Consider the following 27,647-nt stretch of genomic DNA (forward strand, 5'->3'; position numbering starts at 1 on the left):
AAGAGAAGGGCGCAGACTTAAGAGGGACTGAGGTTGAGGGACTGAGTGAAGAGCAATGCGACGACCTCAGAAAGGGAGAGAGTTTGATACTGGAGTGACAGCTGCGCAAGCGAATTGCTGATCCCGATACCCAAGCAGAGACAGATGAAGTTGATTGATTGATTGCGTTACTACTCGTTCCATTCGTTGATTTCCTCAACCGCGATTTCTCCAGGACCTCCTCGACTACTAACCACCGTACTATCAGACGCGTCTCGAGTTTCGCGTCATTTGACTCCCTCATTTATTTCCTTCCTTCCTTCCTTCCTTCCTCCCTTTCTCCTTTTCTTTCTCCTCTCCTCCTTCACTTTAAGTACCAATCAATGAATCATGAAATCGTATGAAGGGAAAAAGCAATCAACCAATATCCAAGCCAAAACCCAAAAGAACGCAAGCTATATTCGATCTTACGATTCTTCTTCTCTCTTCTCCATGCCTCAATTCCAACCCCAATTCCATCTCTCTCTCTCTTCTCTCCTCTATTTTCGCTCCATCAAGCTGCAAGCTGCGAGCAGAATGGCAAATTATAAAGACAAGTATGAAGCAAATGAATATATCTTCCGATCTCTAAACGGGTTCCGAAAAAAAAAAAAAAAAAAAAGACAGAAACAAATAAACAAACACCTCCCCTCTCCCCTCTCCCTTCCACCGCCCCCCGCCCGCCCCAGAGACATCACGCTCTTCCTGCCCTGCCGTGCCTAAACTACCAAGAGAGAACAGAAGAAAAGAAAACGTTATTGGCATAGGGAGCTGGTGGATAGACATTCATTGATTGCTAGGCATTTGCTTTTCTCTCACTTGCTTGCTTGCATGGCTTTGCTTTGCTCAACCTAGCCTCGGATGCAGCATCGCTGTCACGCCCTGTAATTCCCATCGCAACGACGCTCACAACGGCTGGCTTGAGCTCTTGCTCCTCTTGTGGCCCGCTGATGCCCACCCGTCCCTCCAACTGATTTGTCTTTGTATCCATTCCCGAATCACTCCACTCCACTCCCATCCACAACCCCATCCGAAAGACTTTGCAAAGCAAGGCAAAAGCGATGTAGACACCAGTTGGAAAGGCAATCATAGAACACTATCGCCCCCTGCTTCCCCTTCCACCCACCAATTCATCCATCCATCCACCAAGGAGGCCATCATCTTGCCTCAAAAGACAAAAAAACAAAACAAAAAAAAAAGCCGCCGTGTCCAATTCCTAGAAGAGGGAGGAGGAACACAAAAACCGCTGCCTTCGTCCCAGCTCTGTACAGCTTGGTTTTGTCAACCAACGTCCGAGCTGGAAGAATGAAATGAGAAGAAGAAAATAAGCCCACCCGGACCCATTCCTAACGCCTTGCTTGCCGCACCGAGAATTTTCTAGTGTACCGTCGGCCGTTAAGATCAAAAGAAGAAAAAAGGGGGAGGGGAGAGACCGTGAGACCCTATGTGGAAGGTGCCGAGCGTGGTGTCCATGTGGCCGGTGGGCAGTGACCCCAGTCCAGCGCGTATCCACAGTGCGATGGAGAAGTGAAGTGAAGTGAGATCAATGTGAAAATGCGCCCCGTGTAAAAGCAATTTGAACGCCTGACCGTCGTGGTTATCGTGTCGTGTACTGAGGAGGGAGGTCATGTACGTGAGATTTGTATGGATGGATGGGGTGTTTCGGGTGGGGGACCCGATGAGGGATCCAGGAGGACTCGAAGGGCAGCTACCCGGCACTCCATCTCCGCCGTGGAAAGCCCCCAACGGGCCTCAATCTTTGCTCGAGCGGATGAAGCGTGTTCGAATCCACATCACGAACTTGGTCCAGGCCGAATGCGTCTTCAGCTTCGCCGTTCCCGATCTCCGCTGCTGGTAGCTCTCCGCTCCCGGCATCAGGCTGGGCGTCGGCTGTTGCGCCGCAGAGCTGTACTCGCGGCCGACGAAGACCTCCATCTTCTCCTGCATCGTCAGATCCGACTTGGAGCGCTTCGATCGGGTACGGTCTGAGGACGCGCACGAGCGGCGATGGCCGCGGTCGATCTTCTGTGCCTCCTTCTGGTTGCGCTTCTCGAGCCGGCGGACCTCATCGCGCGCGGCTTTCTCGTCTTCGGCCTGCTCCTTCTCGAGGAACTTGCGCCGCGCCTCGTAGATGGTCTGGCTACGGCCGGGGGGATGCGCCGCGTCGGAGCGCGAGCGGATGCGGAAGCCGTCCAGCGAGGAGCGCAGAGCGTAGGCGGGGGACATGGTGTCGGAGGGCGAGGGGATGTCCGAGGCGAGGCTCGAGTTCAGGTGGAGAGATGTGTGGGAGGTTGCGAGCGCGAGCCGGGATAACGAGGCCTGCTTGGTGGTTGTAGCCCGGAGGGGGTGCTGCTGGTGAAGGGCGGGGGAGGACGACGAGAGACTTATCGATGCCGAGGACGTGTGGGTTGAGAAGTTGGAAGGTGAGCGGAGGTGGTGAAGGTTGTGACTGGAATTGGCATGCGGCTGGGAGTGAGCGTAAGGATGCGGATGGGGATGGTGAATGTTGGTCTGGCTGGCAGAGCGCAATTGGCCTTCATCTTCAGTCAGCGCCGGACTGTGGTCGTAGTTGAGGTCGCTCTCGCGCAGAGAGTGCTGGTACGAGGCCGCGGTGCGCAGCGGAGGCGTGTATGGTCGGGGAGTTTGCTGGAAAGGATGTACAAAGGAACCGGCGCGGTGTCCGCTTGCTGTTGTTGTCGTCGAGAACTGCGAGGCTCCACTGGTAGAGCGGTGGTGATAGCTATGGCTATGGCTACGCCCATGGCCGTGGCCGTAGCCTCGTCGGATCTGCGTGTCGTAGGAGGACCGTCCCGTCGCTCCTGCTGCCGCCCCGACGCCGACGCCGAAGCTGAAGCCATATTCGCACTCATATTCATATCCATATCCATATCCATATCCATACCCGTACCCGTACCCGTATCCATCTCCATCACCGCCTCCGTTTCCACATCCTCCTCCACTCCCACTGCTACATATCCCCAAGCCGCGGCCCTGCTCCGACGCTGGGCGGTCCAGATCCAACGGGCCGCGCTCGCTCTGCGTCAGTTTCCGCAGTATCGGCTTGACCTTCGTCCCTCGCGACTTGGACGATGGCCGCGTCTTGCTGGCCATGGATGGGAAGAGACGGTGCTGCTGTGTGCACAGCAGCGACAAGGCAACAGCTCCAGCGCGAGGTCCACGATCCACGGCCCACAGTCCCTTCGACGATCAACAGCGACTCATACACAGCTACTTCGAATTCTACGTCGGCTCCACGTTACTGCATCTTGCGGACGGTGGGTGGCTACAATGTCGGTGTGGAGGAGTTCGGAGGGACGGGACGAGGAATGAGGACGGGCAGGCCAGCTCTAACGACGGAGCGGGTGCCGACAAGTATATACTGCGAAGGTCGAGAGGGCAGATACACCGCACAGATGGGAGTCTCGCCTGGAGGATGATACGGATCTCTCGTCGTCACGGTGGACAGCGCGGTGCCCTAATGTGTTGACGCTGTTGACGTTGACGTTGACCGAGTTTGTTCGGCTCGCACCGACTCGTATCCGCACTGCCTCGGTCTCTCTCGGTCTCTGGTCTCTCGCCCCAACAACGCAACGCAACGCAACACAATCCAATCCAATCCAGTCCAGTCCAGTCCAATCCAAAGCGTCATGTAGTGTAGCAAGCACGGGGAACCAAGACCCGGATGGTGCTGGTGCTGGTGCTGGTGCTGGTGCTGGTGCTGGTGCTGGTGCTGGTGCTGGTGCTTGGGCTCCTGCTCGTGGCTGCCTCGCCGTCGTCCTCGTGGTGGAATGATGGCTGAGATGCTTGTTGTCGTCGTCGTCGTCGGCGTCGTCGTCGTCAACACGAGGCCCTGCCCGCTCTGCCTGTGGCTTTGCTGCTCTTGAAAGCTCTTGAATGCTTGTCTCCGCACTCCCGGTACTCAGCTGCTGCTGTTGCTGTTCTGTGCTGATGTGCTGACTTACTTACCTTACTTATCGCATGCCTGGCCCGCTCTGGCCTTTCAGCCTTTCAGCGCCGTTGCCGACGACTGGCCCCCCCCCCCCCCCCCCCCCCCACGCGCTTCCCGCACCACCCGACGACCCCCTCTCCCCCATCCCACGACTGGTCCCGGAAAGTAGAGCAGTCCAGATATATGTATATCTATGTCTATATACACATCCTTCCCCCTCCCTTTATATATACATCTCTGTTTATATTTGGAACATCAGAAGAAGGTATTATCAGACACCAGACAGGTGCTCTGACTGTGTCGTGCAGGAGTTGCTACCGTACTGGCGATCTGTTACGCCCAGAGCTCTTGTTTCCCTCTCAAAAAGGTTCGGAATCAGCATCGCATTGCAGGAGAAGGTCAAGCTCCCGCTCTACCAACACCCTACCCGACTGTACGTATAAATGTACGGAGTACGCGATGGCACCCGGGCCTCAGCTGTACGGTACCGTCTCAATTGGGTTGGCGATGGCGTTTCAGCTCCAAAGTCTGAGTGAGGCTTTTTACAGGGCCGCTGCGTACGTACGTACAGGAGTAGTAGGAACTCAGTATTTGCCGCACTTACCAGTACTACGTACTACGGATATCAATCAAGCACAACCACAGAGAGAAGTTAGTCCCCGAACAAACGCTGCAGCTGAGTTTGCCGGCTATCACGGATATGTATCTAGGAATGCCTATCTACCGCACCTCCGTATCTCTTCGTACCCTTCCCTCTCTACGCGATAGCCGAAGAATGATGGACGGAATTACCGTATTGAGATTAACCGAGCGCCGCCCTTTCTTTCACTTCTCCGCCGGCTACCGTACGATAGATAACAACAGACTTCAATCGAAAGATTTATGATTTTTTTCTTTTCTCCTTTCCTCTTAGTCGCTCGTTGTACAGTATTTCATAATCAGTTCATTTAGAGCCAGTTGTATACTTTCGACAGTGCTTCCTCCATCCTTTGACCCCTCGTCCGGCCCGCCCTCTCGCTTATGTATATCAGGTACGATTATCAGCACGTGAGCTACCGCAGTCGCAGTCGGCCTGTCTATTTGTCAGCAATCAGATAATCTTTTGTCTTTTTTTTCTCTCTCCAGAAATGGGGGCCGATTCGGAGGACTGAGCCGGTGGGTTTGGGTTGCAAGTTTATTTTTTAATTTTTGGCTCGTTCGTGGATGGGATGGATGGTTGTGGATTTAAGAGGGAAGGGAGGGGGGGGGACGATTCTTTATCATGTTGGTTGGTTGCTTGGTAGCTGTTATATTTATTTGTATATATATATATGGCTGTATGAGGTTGACGGGGCTCTGTTCTCTTTATATATACATATAGAATTATGAATGGATGGGATTGGAAAGGGATATGTTGATATATATTTGCACTTGTGTTATATATATATATATATCTACGAAGTATGTATATATCTCTATCTGGATATATCGCTATTTGAACATCTCTCTATGTGAATATATCGCTATTTGAACATCTCTCTATGTGAATATATCTATATCTATTCTATCTGTATGCATCTATATTCACCTCTGTGTGTGTACAATTTGACTATGTATCTACGGAATATATCTATTTGTACATGTTCCATATTTACCTGTGTGTATGTATACCTTTAAATATACCCCGGAAATAGCGAAGGGGGAGGCTGAAGCTCAGCTCGGATATAGTTGTAGTTATATATCTCTCCCCTCCCCCCCCCCACACCCCCTCTCCCCCACCAAAAATCGCATTTCGCTTGATTGGTAAACAATTCCTTGACTTAGCACGTCGCCGTAGCCCATGGGAGGTCCTAGGGTCCAAGCATTGCGTTTTGGATACCCGCCCGACGTAGATCATTGCTAATACTACTACTTGCTTGCTTGCTTGCTTGCTGTGGCAGGCAGTAGTAGTTGCACCAGAGATCTAACCCGGAAAAAGAGGTCTTCGCACGAGAGGTGAAGGAATGGAATGGGATGGAAAGAAAAGAAGACCCAAGAGCGCCACCTCGGCACATGCGTGGGATCGGTTAAGTTGGAGGTAAAAAATCCGAGTTCGGCACCCGTGCGGCCTGCTGTACCAGTACCTACCGGTATCTGTGCTCGTCCGCGCCGGCTCGGAATGGTTGGGTGCTGGTGGCATGGATCATGGTGATCATCCGGGCGTGGCACAGCGTGTGGGTGTGTATAGCCTTTGCTCTCTCCTCCTTTTTTCCTTTCCTTCAGTGTCTGTGTGTACGTTGCGTCCTTTTCTATGGACTACTATCTTCTTTTTTCTTCTTCTTTTTCCAATAAGGTTTGGGATGGAATGTTCTTCGACGGCTCTGCCGCAAGTGCCGATATGTCTGTGCGGCGGCGGAGGAACTGAACTCTGTTTGTTTTGGGAGGGAGATGGGAAGGGGAGGAAGGGGGGTGAGGGGAGGGATGCGGAGGATCCCTGGTGGAACGCTCCAGCGGGAGATCAAGATGTGGATGGGGGTGTTGGGGAAGTTTGATAATGATTCTCGTGATGGATGATCGTGAGGATGGTGGCAGGAAGCGCCAATGGCGTGTGCGGTGCGCGGTGCGCGGTGTTCGCCGGTTGCTACTATATTTGAATCTGCTGTAAGGAATGGAGGAGTCATTAGCTTAAGTCTATGTTTATGTTTATGTTTGGCTTTGGTTGGGGTTTGTAAGGGATAGAGGGGCTAGCGTTGAGAGAGGAGGATGGGGGATTGTCTGCTGCCGCTGTTTGCTGGACGTATGTTGTTGTTTGGATATGGAACGAGAGGATATTCTAGAGAACAGAGAGAGAGGGAACACAGAGAATAGAAGAGGTCGAGTGGGGTGGGCTGAGGAAGAAGGGCGTGTAGGTAGGGATCACTCGGGAGGTTTAAATCAGGGGAAGAAATGAGCTACTTCCGTGAATGGGGTATATAAGACGGTATATACCTCTATTTGTGGATCCAGGCTGTCGCTGAACAGCCGCCCTGTTTCATTTACGTACAGGTGCAGTCTTCAGCTAGAAGTACTACCTACTACTACGTATGTTGGTTGAAGGAAAAGTCTACCTCGGGTACTTAGTATTATTAATACTTCAAAAGAGGGCAAAGCGGTAGTACAAGTACCGTAGTTGTACTACAATATGTAACCCAAGCTCCTATACCCCACTCCAGCTCTACGTGCCGGTACTACCTACCCCACCGCATATGTCCGTCCGTGTTGTTTGTTTTCCGGCGGCTGCAGCGTGAACTTCGCTTATGCGACGGTTGTCATCCATGACCGGCTGGCAGGGCGACGAGGCCTTATTATTCCGTGATATTACAGTACCCACGACGTACGGAGTACTTCGACCTCGCATGAAAAATGTATGCAGCCATGGCTACGACTGCAGCAGAAGAGATAACCTTTTCCCTTCTGCTTGCATGAATGCAGCTCATCGCGTCACTTTGGCGATGACGAACCGAATTATCCGCTTGCGCTCTGCGTTCACCAAGGACTTGCTTGATGCGTGCTATACATAATAAGCATTCTTGGATATGAGGTAAGAATGGGGCGTGAAATTGATATCGCGATTAAAATACAAAGAGAATTAGTTCTGCGGACACATAGTATTTCTTGTACGTGGCACGACCTCGTGACCCTCCGGACTTGTCTTCGACGTAGTCGATGTTCTATTTCGGTTGACATGCCAGTTTCTCAACTGGTTCGAGTCAAGTTAGTTCTATAGATAACGCGGCTCTCATCCTAAATCCTTGGTTGAGAGCTCCAGACAGCTATGGTCGCCCCTCTTCGTTACGCTACCGGTACACCACAACCATACCACGCATGATGACCTTTCGCTAGCTGCTGCGCAGGACAGGCAGTGATCCTAGTTTGCGTGACTTGGCTGGGAGCTGCAAAAAGCCACCATCGGAGGCTTTCGACGCGACTTTGGGATTGGTGGCGCCTGCGCCGGCGATTGTGCCGCTTTGCTTTCTGGAGCCTGGAGCCCGGAGCCTGTAGGCTGTAGGCTGTAGGCTGTAGGCTGTAGGCTGTAGGCTGAAGGCTGTAGGCTGAAGGCTGTAAGCGAGGCGAAGCGAAGGATCATGCCACGCCGGACGAGCGAATGCTGCAGAATTTACCGTCGAGATGAGACGTAACGCTCCGGCTTGATGGCGTACAATAATAATAATCCACCAAATCAGTCGGCCTGCAGCAACGATGACCGATGGCCGAGGCCTGCACGGGTCCATTGTGGAGGTGAGGCCGGGGCCAGGTACCAGGGATCCCGGCCAGGGTGTTTAAGAGAACTGAATGGCGCTGGGCCCCAGTAGTGATCCATCCCAGCGCTGGGAGAGGATGTGCATCATCGGCCGTTGTTCCATCTTCTGTAGCGAGAAAGAAGTAATATGAAGAGAGCCTCGCGTCTTGCCATTGCTATCAAGGAGGCTCGGTTGTAAGTAAACAAATAAATATATGTATGGTAGATGCTTCCGCTTGCGACATTTATTCATTGTTTTTCTTCCAGATCTCTACTCAACCTACCAGCTCTATCTCTGACCACTGAAAGGCTGTTGGCTAGCTAGTCAATCGATCGGTAGCACAGTCTCGGTAGAAAACGCCTTACTAGCACAACTATAGCTCTCACTAACTATAAGAGGTAACTTCATGATAACTAAACGATAACTAACAACCCCTCTTTCAGTTCGGCCTCGAGCACGTACCAGCAACGAACAATCAACTATCGATTACCCTACTCACTATCCTTCCTATCAATCTTCTTACTGCTTCAACCATCCTATACAGCTATCTCATACAGCCACTACCACCACTACCACCACCACCACCACCACCACCACTACCACTACCACCATCACCATCACCATCACCAACATCCACCCATTTCTCAATAGCCAAGCTGGCCACCTACACCACTGGCTCCCCCTCCCGGCATCACCCACTGTACCGGCCACCTACCCATGTCTCCCACTCACAAACCAACCCCTACCTCTCCTCCACAATTCCCAGGCATGGGAAGGCCGGTAAAAACGTCCGTACTTCAAGCACTGACTTCCCTTATCCTTATACCACTATTTCTAAAATAGTTGTACTACTAATTGTATCTCCTCGCCCACCCCCTCACATCGACTAGTACCTACGGAGCCGTACCTCTTTGACCCTTTGACCACCATCCCCCCCGTTAGTCCCGTCCCACCGAATCCACTCCCACTCCCTTCTCGAATCCCTGAGCTGCATCAAGCATCCCGCAAAAACTAACGTCTGACTACGGTACTGCCTACTTGACTACGGTACGGGCTTCTTGCAGCAGCAGATATGACCGATCGGGTTTCGCGTCCGCCTCTTAGAAGCTCTGGTGCCGTCTCCGGTGTTGGCAGTCGTTAAAACTATATAGTCCTCCGCAGACCCTGTGGGGGGCAAGGCCGAATGGATGGTCCAGTATGACATCTCGACGACCTTCATGTTGTCCTGTATAAAGAGAGAGGGCACTGGTACGTACTGTATTCTTATCAACGGGAATCCAGCACCTCCTTCTTGGGAATTGACGGTCTTTTTCGTGGTCTTGTTCGTCGCGGTCCTTCGTTATTCTTACCCATCCTTCATTATCTATCTGCCTACCGTCTTTGCATCTCCTCGACCTCGCCCTCGCTTTTTGGCCGCCTCCGCGAAAAGAAAAAGAAGATTCAAAAATCACCAAAGTACCGTCAATCGATCAGTCAATCAGTCAGGCAGTCAATCAATCAATCAGTCGGTCGGTCACTCACTCAGTACAGTACATTGGTGTACTTCGTCTTCGTCTTTGTCGGGCACGGCGTTACGTTTGCGGATCTGCTTGGCTTGGACTTTCCAATAGGTTTTGGGACATTTGAGTTGGCTAGCTTTGCATAGCACGAAATACATTTTCACTACTGGATCTAGTGATTGCACTTTTCTGCTTTATCCCTCCAGTTTCTGTCCAATTGGGCCGGATTCGATACCGCAGATATCTCTGAGTCTCTCTCATCGCAGCTCCCGAACTCCCAAAACTCAACTGCGTCTCATCTACCTATCCGCCTCAGCCAGTATTCGATACCTCCCCTCTCAAAACTAAGATCTTCCATCTACCCTCCCGAGTCCTCGAATCGGCAAACTCCACATCTTCCTCCTCCTCCTCTTCCATCCAGGCATATATATCAATATAAATCTTTCCACGTCGGCCACAATCGCCCTGCCACGGCATCCGTCCCATGATCGCTCCATTACCACCTCCCCCGATCACCCCGCGGTGGCAATTGAGCCGACATACAAGGGCAAGCGGTAGAGACCCCAATCTGCTCTAGGGTATCGTTGAGTTGGCAAGCCTAGGCCGACTCCACATTCTCTGGACATTCGACGAATGTTGGAATCATTCAATATGTGGTGGGGGTACGGTTGGACTTTCGAACATTCGACATGGATGGCACTCTTTCTGTTTTTCTGGTATGTTATTAGAACCGATGATCTTCCATGCCCGAGATGCTACAAGTTGTCACCCCAACATACGGATGTTTACGTGTTTATATATATCTATACGACTGACCGACTCTCTGGTCTGCATGCTAATAGCTTCTCCCTAGGATACATCGATATGTCCGCACGATTGTAAATACCGTGAGCCACTGGATGTACAAATCGATCCCAATACCCGAGAATCCATCGTACACTTCGAAAGATGTCACGGTCATCATTCCCACGATCCACAACAATTTCGAGGAGTTGAGGGAGTCGTTGCAGAGCATCTTGGCGTGCCACCCGTACGAGCTGCTGCTAGTCACGACCTCGGTTAAATACCAGAAATTGGTACAGTTCACCAAAACACTGGAGGCATCCAACATCCGCATCTTCCACACCCCGATCGCCAACAAGCGGATCCAGGTCTGTGAGGCGATCCCCAAGGTCAAGACGTCTCTGATCATTATGGCGGATGACGATGTCACGTGGCCAAGCACAATTCTCCCCTGGCTCCTGGCTCCCTTTGAAGATGCAAGGATTGGCGGCGTTGGACCGAACCAGAGAGTGAAGAGACTCACAACTGGCACCTTTGAAGCATTTTGCGCCAATTGGTTGGGAGCTGCGTACATCGAGAGACGCAACTTCGAGATATCCGCCACCCATAACATTGACGGCGGCACCTCCTGTATGTCTGGACGGACTTGCGCTTTTCGCTCGGAGATCCTTCAGAGCCCTCTCTTCCTCGATGGGTTCAAGACCGAGCGCTGGGGCCAATATCAGCTCAATGCCGACGATGACAACTTTGTGACTCGGTGGTTGGTATCGAACCGGTGGAAGACCTGGATTCAGTACAACCACCAGTGCGAGATTGAGACGACCCTGGAGAACGATATCAAGTTTCTGTACCAGTGTGCTCGATGGGCACGCAGCAATTGGCGTAGCAACTACACCAGCATGGTCGTCGAAAGACACATCTGGCGGTGAGACATTTTCGAAAACCACCCTTCTGACCTTCTCGCTAATATTCATTAGTACACAACTTTGGTCGGCATATTCGCTCCACCTGGCCACTTTTACCACACTCTCCGTCGCCTTTGACCCCTTCATCCTTTGGGCTTGCCACCGCGCAACCCAGAACTTGGCTGGAAATGGGCATCTCTATTGCATGATAGCCCAAGTACTGTTCATGTGTTGGATCAAGGTGATCAAGCTAGTCGGTCTGTTCAGACGCAATCCCGTAGATATCATGTACCTGCCACTCTCGATCCTCTTCGGCTATTTCCACAGTTTCATCAAGATTTATGCTTTCTTGACCTGGAACACTGTAAGTGCACGGATCCTAAGCCTCCTGCTTCGTTTTTTTCCTTCTTCTTTCATCTGACCAAACACAGACCTCGTGGGGTAGCCGAGAGGATGGCGACGAACACGACGCGGAGCGTATGACCCGGCGTGGCCGTCGCAGCGAGAGCATTACCTTGCCACCGGGCAATCACCCGGGTCTCATTCGCTACAATGATGAAAAGCCCTACGTGCGAAGCTGCTCCGCCGATCCCAAAGCCTTCAGCGCACCTGAGGAAAAGAGCATGGTCATCACGACGGAGATGGAAGTCGATTCAGACGACGAAAGCAGCACATCCGACACCGAAATTTTGGACACGAGGATCGAAATCGAAGAGTCGGAGGACTCCTCGGCCGACGACGCCTCGTCGGATTCTTGTTCGATGGCGATGGAACTCCATGGACGCTAGTGCAGCATTTATCCGTGGCAGTTTTTCATTTAACAGCATCAATTCTTGTTTTTTTCCTTCTTCTTCTTCTTCTTCCTCCTCTTATTCTCTTCTTCCCTTTTTCATCTCTGGTGACGATTTCACGATTCATGAATGGGATCAAAACTTGGCTCCACGGAACAAGGAGATTGTGGAGTTGCGTAAAAATTGTTGCTTTCCGGGTTTTGGCTCAGCTATGATGCATGCATTTTCAGGAGTTTCTGGATTCTCTCCCTCACCTCACTTTTCCCCGTTCTCTTATTCCTTTTCGTGCGTTGCATTGAATGGGGGAGTAGGGCCCACAGTACTACTACTTCTTTCGCTGGGGATATAAAAAAGTTCTTTATTTCTTTTCGTTATAATTTTTTATTCCTTCTTCAAAAATAATTCAGGCACGGATTGCACCCCAGGATATCCTCAACTCTCATCGTCATCAAACTCCTTTTTCCCTTCTCCAATGCGGCGACGGTGTATGTATTGGCGGGAGGGCGATAAGGATAGGTGAGTAGAAAGGGGTTTAAAAAAAGAGGAAGAAAAGACATCCGGTTGGAAAAAGCGTGGCGGCAAAGTCCTACTTTCTCTCTCTCTGGCTTGCGGTGGAAGGTGGGTTCGATTGGATTCCTCTATTTAAAAAAAACCACGCCTTTTTTATATCAGTGGCGGCGACGGGCATCAGTTTAGGTGTGTACGGAAAAGAGAAAAGAAAATTGGGATGGCGCTATCGAGTAATCTTGAAAATTTGGACTTTATTGTACGCATAGTCAGCATGGTCGGTTAGAAATAAGAATGGAATTGGGATTGGAATGTGGATGAGAATAGGAAAAGAATATGAACTGAATTGAACCGAATTGGGTATCGATTAGATTAGATTGAGCTAGCTAGCTAAGAATTTAAGGGCTAATAAAATGCCCACCACACCTACGTTTTGGCTTATTTTTATATGTCTTTTTGTAATTAAAGAAAATATTTATATATGCATATAAACATATATACATATATATATTGTATTGCTAGGTATAGTAGAAGGAAAGCAGGGTGCGCCCACCAGACTTGGCAGTGCACGAGCCTCAGGCCTTGGCACTGGTTCTTATTACAACTTCGTCCTAATAATCAGTGCGCTGACTTTTACCTGCGGGCTTTCGGTAATAGTCAGGATAAGCAAGTGTCTCAAGTATGACGATCTTGAGCGATTACCTGAGGAACTTGCAGGAGCGCGGGGGATTATGCAAAGCTTCAGAGGTATGACGACACGCCAGGTCTCTTGGGCGTATTCCTACATGCGCTATGTGACGACCTTAAGCGATTACCTGAAGGAACTTACGGGAGCGCGAAGGTTCATATAAGAGCTTAAGAAAATCTCAAAGTAATGACTTAGAATTAACAACTACCGAGTGTAAAAGTCGAAGGTAGCTGAAGTTTATATATACGAAAGTAGAAGCGCTAAAGACTCGTAAACTATAATTTATAAGTCAAAAGCGGAGAATAAGAAAATACGAAAAATACGAAAGAAGAAAAAAAGAAAGTAGCTTAACGTATATAAAGTGCGTTTAAAAGACTTAACGTATCGTCACATTACTTTTCCGTTCGAAAAAAGCTCGTCTTCGAGCGTTTATCTATTGCTTTATCACTGCTCAAGTGATCGTAGTCATCAATACCGTTCGAATAAGCTTTGATTTAATCGAAAAGCTTCGCGAAAAAGCCGAAGAGCTTTTTGTATTTTAAATAAAAGTCACGTACTTTAAAAAGAGCGTACATAAAATCGGAAGCGAGGTATTAAGTAAAGTTAATATCGCGGCCGAGCTAAAAAGCGCGGTATTTAAAGTGCTTTTTAATTTAATATACGATTAAGATGTTTTTTACTTCGTACTTAAGTTCGCTAATAATATTAATCGGATCAAGTTTAAAAATAATCTGCTCGAAAGTAAAATTATTAAGAGCTTTTCGTAATTATTTAAAGTAAAAGACTAAATAAACTTTTATTAACTCGAAAAGCTTAAGTTTAAAGTTATTATAAACGTTGTCGATAACTTCGAATAATCCGTTCGTAAGGTTATTAAGCTTTTTTAACGATCGAAAAGTAAAGAACGAGCGCATATTTAATTAAACTTTATTATTAACGTCGAAGTTAGCCGAGCGCTTTAATTTATTAGCTTGTTTAGCTATACGGTCTTAAGCGCGCTAAAAGTGCTTTTTAGCGAAGTTTTAAGCTTTAAAGTAGCGGTTAGCGTAAGCGCGAGCTTCGTTTTAATTAAGCTTGCGAAAAAAGGTTTAATCGTTAGATCGTTTTAAGCTTTAATTTTAAATAATCCGAAAAGCGTAGCCGTGAATTACTTTAAAAGAAGAAAGACCGCCGAAAGAGTCGTAAAAGAGCGTCAATTAAGCGAAGTCTATAATAAAAAAGAACTCGCTTTAATCGTCTTAATAATAGCTTACGAAAAGACGGAAGCGCTTTTGCAAGTATTAGTTATAAATTTCGGTTTAATTATTAATTTTAAAGTATACGGCGATGCTAAAAGTCAATTTAATACCGAAGATCTTATTAAATTTTTTTTAAAACTCGGACTAGTATTAAAGTCTTTTATTAAAAGTCAATGTTAAAAGAGCTTTAAAATACTTATAAATATAATAGATATAAAGCTTAGCGAGGTTTTTAGCGTTAATAGACTTATAATAAAAGATCGAGATTGTTTGCTAAAAAGCGGTCGATTATTATAAAAACGTTATTATATTCGTATTTGTTTTTATTAAAGTTATAAAAATCTATAATAACGTATTTTTAAAAGCGTAAAAAAATCGAGAGAAGTTAAAGTAAATTAAGTTTTTTATCGCGAAGCATTAAAGCTTATTTATAAACGTAGCAATTGCGGTAGTCTTAATTAACGAATCTAGCTATATTATATTAATAGTATTATGCTATAAAGAGCTTATAAGTTTTGCGAGAGCTAAGGTATGCTATAAATATTTAATCGTAGACTTTTCGAACGAGTAACGAGCGTAAGTTTTAAACGTTAAAAATTAATAAGCGGCCGTTATAAAGCAGCAAGTCGCTTTTTATAATAAGTTTAACTCGTAAACCGTAGTTTATAAGTAAAGACTTAATTTTAAAAGCTTAAATTCGAAGTGCTATAAAACTAAAAGCGGTTCGATTAGCTTTTAAGACTTAATTAATAACTTAGAATATCGGTAAAAGCTTCGCGATCTTTTCGATAATAACGGCGGTTTTTAAAAGCGTAAGCTAGCGTAGCTTTTCGATCAAGAGTCGTAAGTTAACGTTATCGGCGCGAAGCAGCGTTTGCAAGCGTTAAGTGCGCTTAAAGCTGTTTTAAGAAAAGAGCTCTTCGGTGCGACGTATTAGCGCGTTAATTAAAGAGTTGTCTTTATTTAATTTATACGTAATAATAAAGTTATAATCGAAAAAGAGCTTTGCTTAGCGTGCTTAACGAGCGTTAAAAGGTTTAAAGGTTATAAAGTATTTTAAGGCTTTATAATCGGTGATTACTTAAACTTAATAAAAAGAGCTAGCGAGTTTAGCGTAAAAGTTATTAAAAGAGCGTATAATAGCTAGCATCTTTTTATCGTAAACGACGTAATTAAGCTTAACGGAAGCTATGATTTTAAAGTAGTAAGCGATTAATAGTTAATCGGAACTATGCTTTTAAGAAAAGATTAAAGCGATTACGTCGTCGGAAGCGTTAGTCTTTAGCATATAAAAAAGGTTTTAATTATAATATTATAAGATTAGCGCAATAGTTAAAGCGAGCTTTAAGAAGTCGAAGCTCTTTTAACATTAAGAATTAAATGAAAAAAGAACGTTAGCTTTAATTAAATGCATTAAAAGCTTTACGATTACGTTATAATTTCGAATAAATCGGCGGTAAAAGTTATAAAATCTAAAGAAGCTTTAAACGCTTTTAACGATTGTAAAAAGCGCTTAATGCTTTATTATCGAAGTCTTGTTCGGATTTATTTTTAAGCTTTCGATAAAAATAATAAAGCTTAAGTATTTTACTTTAATAATATTAAATTCGCACTTTTTAATATTAGCTTAAAAGCTAGCGTCGTCGAGTCGTTAAAGAACTTAGCGAACGTAATAAGCGTGCTTTAAAAAGTCGGAAAAGTAGATTAAGATATCGTTTGAATATATTATATAAAAGATATTTAAAAAGTCGAAAAAAAGATCATTTATATAACGTTAATAAATAGCGGGTTTATTAATCAGTTCGAATAAAAGAACTTTATATTTATAAGCATCGTAACGTATCTTAAATATTATAAGCTTTTCGAAAGCTAAATCTATTTGTATTTTATAAAAGGCTTACCGAATGTTAAGTTTTGTAAAGATTCGAGCTTTTGAAAAGCGTACGAAAGTCTTATCGATTAAAAAGAGAAAGTATCGATCTTTACGAGTAAAGTTATTTAACGCGCGGAAATTAATATAAAAGCGAAAAGAATCGTTTTGCTTCTTAGCAAAAAGGATTAAAGCTATAAATAACGCTATTAAAAGTTCGATAAAACTTTTATTAAGATTGTCGATAAAGTAAGCTTTAATAAGCTTTAGCTTAAAGATCGATATTTTATATAATAATAAGTATTAAAGCGCTTTTTTTTTTTCGAAAAGCTCGATTTTATAATCGTAAAGCTTGTATAAAGCTAGCACGTTGCTAACGGCTTTAAAGAATACGTATATATAATCGAAAAAGACGTAAAGAATAGTTTTACGTCTTTTTAGCGAGCAATTATATAAAAAGCGTATCCGAAAACGCCGTTGATTTTAAAGTTTCTATTAATTTTATGCTTAAATGTTTAGCAAAAGCGTTTAACGAATAAAAAAGGTTTTACGAAAGCGATATTAATTAACACAAGCTTACGATTCATTTAAAACATTGATTTAACGTAGTCTTTAAAAAAGGTGTTTTTCGTAAAGCGAAAAAATGACGGCTTTACGAAAAAGTAAAAAAAAAAAAAAGGTTTAACGATCTTGAAAAAGAAAGCGAAGAAAAAACGATTTTTTAAAAAAAAAAGTGATTTTGCGATTATCGTTATTACTTGATTTACTTATAAACTATAATTCACGAGTAAATTAGCGTCGTAAGCTCTTTAAAAGCGATTTAAGGCTCGATCACGCTTGTTAGCGTCGTATTAATAACGAGCGTTTACTTTACGCTAATTAAAGTATGTAATCTTAATAAGTTTAGCGTAAATAGCGATCGAAAAGTTAAAACGAAGCTAATAAAGCTTGCGGCGAGCGCAATTAAAAAGAATTTAATGCTTAGCTAGCTATGCTTGTCCGAAGATCACGCTATAATTTTTAAAGTTAATAATAAAAAAAAAAAAAATTAAACGCGCTTATCAACCGTAAGGTTAAGAAGTGCAAAATATAAAATAATAGCTTTACGAGTTTTATTATATAATTTGATAAAGAATAAAGCCGAGAAGGATTGAATTAAAAGTTTAAAAAAGAAAGAAAATGATTTAAGTAGCGTTAAATCAATTAGCGCGTACTTATTAGCTCTTAAGTCGAGCAAAGCAAATACTTTATACGAAAGGCTATTCTTAATAAAAGTAACGAATATAATTATAGCTTTATTATTAAAGAGCTTCGTAAAGTCGAAGTATCGTATATCTCGAAGCTGGCTTAAGAAAAAGGCTTTACTTAAGCTTCGACGTTTCTTTTATTATTAAGAGCGTCGGAGTTAATAAAAAAAGCTTTTAGTAATCTTTAAAAGCGTCGGAATAAAGCTTATCGTTCGAGTTATCCGAATAAAGGCCGTATTTAAGTCTAGCGCCGTATTTTATTTCGTTGATTAAGTAATAACGAGAAAGCTTTAGCGTATTCGAGTCCTTGCGAAACGATTTAAAAGTTTTAATCGCTAACTTAAAAGCGTTTCCGAAAGAAAAGAATTTATTAAATCGATTAGATCGATTTGCATTAGCGCTAAAGCTATTAAAGGTTTAGCGTTAAAAGGTAAAGAAAAAGACGGAAACTAAGCTACTTTAGCGGTTCTCGTAATAAGTGATTTGCTTAACCGCTGCTTTTTAAGCCGAGCGGGATTCGTTACGAGCTTTATTATAAGAGCTCTTTGCGAATTAAGTATTATACTTAGCTTATAAAGCGTCGTAAAGCTTTGCAAACGCGTATTAGCTAGTAATTAATTGCTAGACGGCGGTCTGCCTGTGGCTTTGCTGCTCTTGAAAGCTCTTGAATGCTTGTCTCCGCACTCCCGGTACTCAGCTGCTGCTGTTGCTGTTCTGTGCTGATGTGCTGACTTACTTACCTTACTTATCGCATGCCTGGCCCGCTCTGGCCTTTCAGCCTTTCAGCGCCGTTGCCGACGACTGGCCATCCCCCCCCCCCCCCCCCCCCCCCCCCCACGCGCTTCCCGCACCACCCGACGACCCCCTCTCCCCCATCCCACGACTGGTCCCGGAAAGTAGAGCAGTCCAGATATATGTATATCTATGTCTATATACACATCCTTCCCCCTCCCTTTATATATACATCTCTGTTTATATTTGGAACATCAGAAGAAGGTATTATCAGACACCAGACAGGTGCTCTGACTGTGTCGTGCAGGAGTTGCTACCGTACTGGCGATCTGTTACGCCCAGAGCTCTTGTTTCCCTCTCAAAAGGTTCGGAATCAGCATCGCATTGCAGGAGAAGGTCAAGCTCCCGCTCTACCAACACCCTACCCGACTGTACGTATAAATGTACGGAGTACGCGATGGCACCCGGGCCTCAGCTGTACGGTACCGTCTCAATTGGGTTGGCGATGGCGTTTCAGCTCCAAAGTCTGAGTGAGGCTTTTTACAGGGCCGCTGCGTACGTACGTACAGGAGTAGTAGGAACTCAGTATTTGCCGCACTTACCAGTACTACGTACTACGGATATCAATCAAGCACAACCACAGAGAGAAGTTAGTCCCCGAACAAACGCTGCAGCTGAGTTTGCCGGCTATCACGGATATGTATCTAGGAATGCCTATCTACCGCACCTCCGTATCTCTTCGTACCCTTCCCTCTCTACGCGATAGCCGAAGAATGATGGACGGAATTACCGTATTGAGATTAACCGAGCGCCGCCCTTTCTTTCACTTCTCCGCCGGCTACCGTACGATAGATAACAACAGACTTCAATCGAAAGATTTATGATTTTTTTCTTTTCTCCTTTCCTCTTAGTCGCTCGTTGTACAGTATTTCATAATCAGTTCATTTAGAGCCAGTTGTATACTTTCGACAGTGCTTCCTCCATCCTTTGACCCCTCGTCCGGCCCGCCCTCTCGCTTATGTATATCAGGTACGATTATCAGCACGTGAGCTACCGCAGTCGCAGTCGGCCTGTCTATTTGTCAGCAATCAGATAATCTTTTGTCTTTTTTTTTCTCTCTCCAGAAATGGGGGCCGATTCGGAGGACTGAGCCGGTGGGTTTGGGTTGCAAGTTTATTTTTTAATTTTTGGCTCGTTCGTGGATGGGATGGATGGTTGTGGATTTAAGAGGGAAGGGAGGGGGGGGACGATTCTTTATCATGTTGGTTGGTTGCTTGGTAGCTGTTATATTTATTTGTATATATATATATGGCTGTATGAGGTTGACGGGGCTCTGTTCTCTTTATATATACATATAGAATTATGAATGGATGGGATTGGAAAGGGATATGTTGATATATATTTGCACTTGTGTTATATATATATATATATCTACGAAGTATGTATATATCTCTATCTGGATATATCGCTATTTGAACATCTCTCTATGTGAATATATCGCTATTTGAACATCTCTCTATGTGAATATATCTATATCTATTCTATCTGTATGCATCTATATTCACCTCTGTGTGTGTACAATTTGACTATGTATCTACGGAATATATCTATTTGTACATGTTCCATATTTACCTGTGTGTATGTATACCTTTAAATATACCCCGGAAATAGCGAAGGGGGAGGCTGAAGCTCAGCTCGGATATAGTTGTAGTTATATATCTCTCCCCCCCCCCCACACCCCCTCTCCCCCACCAAAAATCGCATTTCGCTTGATTGGTAAACAATTCCTTGACTTAGCACGTCGCCGTAGCCCATGGGAGGTCCTAGGGTCCAAGCATTGCGTTTTGGATACCCGCCCGACGTAGATCATTGCTAATACTACTACTTGCTTGCTTGCTTGCTTGCTGTGGCAGGCAGTAGTAGCTGCACCAGAGATCTAACCCGGAAAAAGAGGTCTTCGCACGAGAGGTGAAGGAATGGAATGGGATGGAAAGAAAAGAAGACCCAAGAGCGCCACCTCGGCACATGCGTGGGATCGGTTAAGTTGGAGGTAAAAAATCCGAGTTCGGCACCCGTGCGGCCTGCTGTACCAGTACCTACCGGTATCTGTGCTCGTCCGCGCCGGCTCGGAATGGTTGGGTGCTGGTGGCATGGATCATGGTGATCATCCGGGCGTGGCACAGCGTGTGGGTGTGTATAGCCTTTGCTCTCTCCTCCTTTTTTCCTTTCCTTCAGTGTCTGTGTGTACGTTGCGTCCTTTTCTATGGACTACTATCTTCTTTTTTTCTTCTTCTTTTTCCAATAAGGTTTGGGATGGAATGTTCTTCGACGGCTCTGCCGCAAGTGCCGATATGTCTGTGCGGCGGCGGAGGAACTGAACTCTGTTTGTTTTGGGAGGGAGATGGGAAGGGGAGGAAGGGAGGGGTGAGGGGAGGGATGCGGAGGATCCCTGGTGGAACGCTCCAGCGGGAGATCAAGATGTGGATGGGGGTGTTGGGGAAGTTTGATAATGATTCTCGTGATGGATGATCGTGAGGATGGTGGCAGGAAGCGCCAATGGCGTGTGCGGTGCGCGGTGCGCGGTGTTCGCCGGTTGCTACTATATTTGAATCTGCTGTAAGGAATGGAGGAGTCATTAGCTTAAGTCTATGTTTATGTTTATGTTTGGCTTTGGTTGGGGTTTGTAAGGGATAGAGGGGCTAGCGTTGAGAGAGGAGGATGGGGGATTGTCTGCTGCCGCTGTTTGCTGGACGTATGTTGTTGTTTGGATATGGAACGAGAGGATATTCTAGAGAACAGAGAGAGAGGGAACACAGAGAATAGAAGAGGTCGAGTGGGGTGGGCTGAGGAAGAAGGGCGTGTAGGTAGGGATCACTCGGGAGGTTTAAATCAGGGGAAGAAATGAGCTACTTCCGTGAATGGGGTATATAAGACGGTATATACCTCTATTTGTGGATCCAGGCTGTCGCTGAACAGCCGCCCTGTTTCATTTACGTACAGGTGCAGTCTTCAGCTAGAAGTACTACCTACTACTACGTATGTTGGTTGAAGGAAAAGTCTACCTCGGGTACTTAGTATTATTAATACTTCAAAAGAGGGCAAAGCGGTAGTACAAGTACCGTAGTTGTACTACAATATGTAACCCAAGCTCCTATACCCCACTCCAGCTCTACGTGCCGGTACTACCTACCCCACCGCATATGTCCGTCCGTGTTGTTTGTTTTCCGGCGGCTGCAGCGTGAACTTCGCTTATGCGACGGTTGTCATCCATGACCGGCTGGCAGGGCGACGAGGCCTTATTATTCCGTGATATTACAGTACCCACGACGTACGGAGTACTTCGACCTCGCATGAAAAATGTATGCAGCCATGGCTACGACTGCAGCAGAAGAGATAACCTTTTCCCTTCTGCTTGCATGAAATGCAGCTCATCGCGTCACTTTGGCGATGACGAACCGAATTATCCGCTTGCGCTCTGCGTTCACCAAGGACTTGCTTGATGCGTGCTATACATAATAAGCATTCTTGGATATGAGGTAAGAATGGGGCGTGAAATTGATATCGCGATTAAAATACAAAGAGAATTAGTTCTGCGGACACATAGTATTTCTTGTACGTGGCACGACCTCGTGACCCTCCGGACTTGTCTTCGACGTAGTCGATGTTCTATTTCGGTTGACATGCCAGTTTCTCAACTGGTTCGAGTCAAGTTAGTTCTATAGATAACGCGGCTCTCATCCTAAATCCTTGGTTGAGAGCTCCAGACAGCTATGGTCGCCCCTCTTCGTTACGCTACCGGTACACCACAACCATACCACGCATGATGACCTTTCGCTAGCTGCTGCGCAGGACAGGCAGTGATCCTAGTTTGCGTGACTTGGCTGGGAGCTGCAAAAAGCCACCATCGGAGGCTTTCGACGCGACTTTGGGATTGGTGGCGCCTGCGCCGGCGATTGTGCCGCTTTGCTTTCTGGAGCCTGGAGCCCGGAGCCTGTAGGCTGTAGGCTGTAGGCTGTAGGCTGTAGGCTGTAGGCTGAAGGCTGTAGGCTGAAGGCTGTAAGCGAGGCGAAGCGAAGGATCATGCCACGCCGGACGAGCGAATGCTGCAGAATTTACCGTCGAGATGAGACGTAACGCTCCGGCTTGATGGCGTACAATAATAATAATCCACCAAATCAGTCGGCCTGCAGCAACGATGACCGATGGCCGAGGCCTGCACGGGTCCATTGTGGAGGTGAGGCCGGGGCCAGGTACCAGGGATCCCGGCCAGGGTGTTTAAGAGAACTGAATGGCGCTGGGCCCCAGTAGTGATCCATCCCAGCGCTGGGAGAGGATGTGCATCATCGGCCGTTGTTCCATCTTCTGTAGCGAGAAAGAAGTAATATGAAGAGAGCCTCGCGTCTTGCCATTGCTATCAAGGAGGCTCGGTTGTAAGTAAACAAATAAATATATGTATGGTAGATGCTTCCGCTTGCGACATTTATTCATTGTTTTTCTTCCAGATCTCTACTCAACCTACCAGCTCTATCTCTGACCACTGAAAGGCTGTTGGCTAGCTAGTCAATCGATCGGTAGCACAGTCTCGGTAGAAAACGCCTTACTAGCACAACTATAGCTCTCACTAACTATAAGAGGTAACTTCATGATAACTAAACGATAACTAACAACCCCTCTTTCAGTTCGGCCTCGAGCACGTACCAGCAACGAACAATCAACTATCGATTACCCTACTCACTATCCTTCCTATCAATCTTCTTACTGCTTCAACCATCCTATACAGCTATCTCATACAGCCACTACCACCACTACCACCACCACCACCACCACCACCACTACCACTACCACCATCACCATCACCATCACCAACATCCACCCATTTCTCAATAGCCAAGCTGGCCACCTACACCACTGGCTCCCCCTGCCTACGGCATCACCCACTGTACCGGCCACCTACCCATGTCTCCCACTCACAAACCAACCCCTACCTCTCCTCCACAATTCCCAGGCATGGGAAGGCCGGTAAAAACGTCCGTACTTCAAGCACTGACTTCCCTTATCCTTATACCACTATTTCTAAAATAGTTGTACTACTAATTGTATCTCCTCGCCCACCCCCTCACATCGACTAGTACCTACGGAGCCGTACCTCTTTGACCCTTTGACCACCATCCCCCCCGTTAGTCCCGTCCCACCGAATCCACTCCCACTCCCTTCTCGAATCCCTGAGCTGCATCAAGCATCCCGCAAAAACTAACGTCTGACTACGGTACTGCCTACTTGACTACGGTACGGGCTTCTTGCAGCAGCAGATATGACCGATCGGGTTTCGCGTCCGCCTCTTAGAAGCTCTGGTGCCGTCTCCGGTGTTGGCAGTCGTTAAAACTATATAGTCCTCCGCAGACCCTGTGGGGGGGCAAGGCCGAATGGATGGTCCAGTATGACATCTCGACGACCTTCATGTTGTCCTGTATAAAGAGAGAGGGCACTGGTACGTACTGTATTCTTATCAACGGGAATCCAGCACCTCCTTCTTGGGAATTGACGGTCTTTTTCGTGGTCTTGTTCGTCGCGGTCCTTCGTTATTCTTACCCATCCTTCATTATCTATCTGCCTACCGTCTTTGCATCTCCTCGACCTCGCCCTCGCTTTTTGGCCGCCTCCGCGAAAAGAAAAAGAAGATTCAAAAATCACCAAAGTACCGTCAATCGATCAGTCAATCAGTCAGGCAGTCAATCAATCAATCAGTCGGTCGGTCACTCACTCAGTACAGTACATTGGTGTACTTCGTCTTCGTCTTTGTCGGGCACGGCGTTACGTTTGCGGATCTGCTTGGCTTGGACTTTCCAATAGGTTTTGGGACATTTGAGTTGGCTAGCTTTGCATAGCACGAAATACATTTTCACTACTGGATCTAGTGATTGCACTTTTCTGCTTTATCCCTCCAGTTTCTGTCCAATTGGGCCGGATTCGATACCGCAGATATCTCTGAGTCTCTCTCATCGCAGCTCCCGAACTCCCAAAACTCAACTGCGTCTCATCTACCTATCCGCCTCAGCCAGTATTCGATACCTCCCCTCTCAAAACTAAGATCTTCCATCTACCCTCCCGAGTCCTCGAATCGGCAAACTCCACATCTTCCTCCTCCTCCTCTTCCATCCAGGCATATATATCAATATAAATCTTTCCACGTCGGCCACAATCGCCCTGCCACGGCATCCGTCCCATGATCGCTCCATTACCACCTCCCCCGATCACCCCGCGGTGGCAATTGAGCCGACATACAAGGGCAAGCGGTAGAGACCCCAATCTGCTCTAGGGTATCGTTGAGTTGGCAAGCCTAGGCCGACTCCACATTCTCTGGACATTCGACGAATGTTGGAATCATTCAATATGTGGTGGGGGTACGGTTGGACTTTCGAACATTCGACATGGATGGCACTCTTTCTGTTTTTCTGGTATGTTATTAGAACCGATGATCTTCCATGCCCGAGATGCTACAAGTTGTCACCCCAACATACGGATGTTTACGTGTTTATATATATCTATACGACTGACCGACTCTCTGGTCTGCATGCTAATAGCTTCTCCCTAGGATACATCGATATGTCCGCACGATTGTAAATACCGTGAGCCACTGGATGTACAAATCGATCCCAATACCCGAGAATCCATCGTACACTTCGAAAGATGTCACGGTCATCATTCCCACGATCCACAACAATTTCGAGGAGTTGAGGGAGTCGTTGCAGAGCATCTTGGCGTGCCACCCGTACGAGCTGCTGCTAGTCACGACCTCGGTTAAATACCAGAAATTGGTACAGTTCACCAAAACACTGGAGGCATCCAACATCGCATCTTCCACACCCCGATCGCCAACAAGCGGATCCAGGTCTGTGAGGCGATCCCCAAGGTCAAGACGTCTCTGATCATTATGGCGGATGACGATGTCACGTGGCCAAGCACAATTCTCCCCTGGCTCCTGGCTCCCTTTGAAGATGCAAGGATTGGCGGCGTTGGACCGAACCAGAGAGTGAAGAGACTCACAACTGGCACCTTTGAAGCATTTTGCGCCAATTGGTTGGGAGCTGCGTACATCGAGAGACGCAACTTCGAGATATCCGCCACCCATAACATTGACGGCGGCACCTCCTGTATGTCTGGACGGACTTGCGCTTTTCGCTCGGAGATCCTTCAGAGCCCTCTCTTCCTCGATGGGTTCAAGACCGAGCGCTGGGGCCAATATCAGCTCAATGCCGACGATGACAACTTTGTGACTCGGTGGTTGGTATCGAACCGGTGGAAGACCTGGATTCAGTACAACCACCAGTGCGAGATTGAGACGACCCTGGAGAACGATATCAAGTTTCTGTACCAGTGTGCTCGATGGGCACGCAGCAATTGGCGTAGCAACTACACCAGCATGGTCGTCGAAAGACACATCTGGCGGTGAGACATTTTCGAAAACCACCCTTCTGACCTTCTCGCTAATATTCATTAGTACACAACTTTGGTCGGCATATTCGCTCCACCTGGCCACTTTTACCACACTCTCCGTCGCCTTTGACCCCTTCATCCTTTGGGCTTGCCACCGCGCAACCCAGAACTTGGCTGGAAATGGGCATCTCTATTGCATGATAGCCCAAGTACTGTTCATGTGTTGGATCAAGGTGATCAAGCTAGTCGGTCTGTTCAGACGCAATCCCGTAGATATCATGTACCTGCCACTCTCGATCCTCTTCGGCTATTTCCACAGTTTCATCAAGATTTATGCTTTCTTGACCTGGAACACTGTAAGTGCACGGATCCTAAGCCTCCTGCTTCGTTTTTTTCCTTCTTCTTTCATCTGACCAAACACAGACCTCGTGGGGTAGCCGAGAGGATGGCGACGAACACGACGCGGAGCGTATGACCCGGCGTGGCCGTCGCAGCGAGAGCATTACCTTGCCACCGGGCAATCACCCGGGTCTCATTCGCTACAATGATGAAAAGCCCTACGTGCGAAGCTGCTCCGCCGATCCCAAAGCCTTCAGCGCACCTGAGGAAAAGAGCATGGTCATCACGACGGAGATGGAAGTCGATTCAGACGACGAAAGCAGCACATCCGACACCGAAATTTTGGACACGAGGATCGAAATCGAAGAGTCGGAGGACTCCTCGGCCGACGACGCCTCGTCGGATTCTTGTTCGATGGCGATGGAACTCCATGGACGCTAGTGCAGCATTTATCCGTGGCAGTTTTTCATTTAACAGCATCAATTCTTGTTTTTTTCCTTCTTCTTCTTCTTCTTCCTCCTCTTATTCTCTTCTTCCCTTTTTCATCTCTGGTGACGATTTCACGATTCATGAATGGGATCAAAACTTGGCTCCACGGAACAAGGAGATTGTGGAGTTGCGTAAAAATTGTTGCTTTCCGGGTTTTGGCTCAGCTATGATGCATGCATTTTCAGGAGTTTCTGGATTCTCTCCCTCACCTCACTTTTCCCCGTTCTCTTATTCCTTTTCGTGCGTTGCATTGAATGGGGGAGTAGGGCCCACAGTACTACTACTTCTTTCGCTGGGGATATAAAAAAGTTCTTTATTTCTTTTCGTTATAATTTTTTATTCCTTCTTCAAAAATAATTCAGGCACGGATTGCACCCCAGGATATCCTCAACTCTCATCGTCATCAAACTCCTTTTTCCCTTCTCCAATGCGGCGACGGTGTATGTATTGGCGGGAGGGCGATAAGGATAGGTGAGTAGAAAGGGGTTTAAAAAAAGAGGAAGAAAAGACATCCGGTTGGAAAAAGCGTGGCGGCAAAGTCCTACTTTCTCTCTCTCTGGCTTGCGGTGGAAGGTGGGTTCGATTGGATTCCTCTATTTAAAAAAAACCACGCCTTTTTTATATCAGTGGCGGCGACGGGCATCAGTTTAGGTGTGTACGGAAAAGAGAAAAGAAAATTGGGATGGCGCTATCGAGTAATCTTGAAAATTTGGACTTTATTGTACGCATAGTCAGCATGGTCGGTTAGAAATAAGAATGGAATTGGGATTGGAATGTGGATGAGAATAGGAAAAGAATATGAACTGAATTGAACCGAATTGGGTATCGATTAGATTAGATTGAGCTAGCTAGCTAAGAATTTAAGGGCTAATAAAATGCCCACCACACCTACGTTTTGGCTTATTTTTATATGTCTTTTT

General features: G+C 46.7%; 3 protein-coding genes across 3 annotated transcripts; 2 read left to right on the top strand and 1 right to left on the bottom strand.

Annotated features, from left to right (window-relative positions):
* Positions 1 to 1,770: 1,770 nt before the first annotated feature.
* L3040_007346 (uncharacterized protein) lies at positions 1,771 to 3,129 on the bottom strand (the record flags this gene model as incomplete). The annotated part of the gene is made up of 1 exon (XM_007296540.1): positions 1,771 to 3,129. The coding sequence occupies one exon, from the start codon at positions 3,127 to 3,129 to the stop codon at positions 1,771 to 1,773; it is 1,359 nt and encodes a 452-aa protein (XP_007296602.1).
* Positions 3,130 to 10,397: 7,268 nt separating this feature from the next.
* Positions 10,398 to 12,180, top strand: L3040_007347 (uncharacterized protein; the record flags this gene model as incomplete). The annotated part of the gene is made up of 4 exons (XM_066154817.1): positions 10,398 to 10,420; positions 10,558 to 11,412; positions 11,465 to 11,756; positions 11,824 to 12,180. 4 exons carry the CDS (start codon positions 10,398 to 10,400, stop codon positions 12,178 to 12,180), a joined length of 1,527 nt encoding a protein of 508 aa, XP_066010710.1.
* A 12,717-nt stretch (positions 12,181 to 24,897) lies between these two features.
* On the top strand, positions 24,898 to 26,679 carry L3040_007348 (uncharacterized protein; the record flags this gene model as incomplete). The annotated part of the gene is made up of 5 exons (XM_066154818.1): positions 24,898 to 24,920; positions 25,058 to 25,280; positions 25,355 to 25,911; positions 25,964 to 26,255; positions 26,323 to 26,679. The coding sequence occupies 5 exons, from the start codon at positions 24,898 to 24,900 to the stop codon at positions 26,677 to 26,679; spliced, it is 1,452 nt and encodes a 483-aa protein (XP_066010711.1).
* Between the last annotated feature and the right edge of the window lie 968 nt (positions 26,680 to 27,647).

Source organism: Drepanopeziza brunnea (assembly GCF_022702325.1).
Source record: "Drepanopeziza brunnea f. sp. 'multigermtubi' strain 214-2 chromosome Unknown ctg13, whole genome shotgun sequence".
In the NCBI taxonomy this organism is placed as follows: Eukaryota; Fungi; Ascomycota; class Leotiomycetes; order Helotiales; family Drepanopezizaceae; genus Drepanopeziza; species Drepanopeziza brunnea.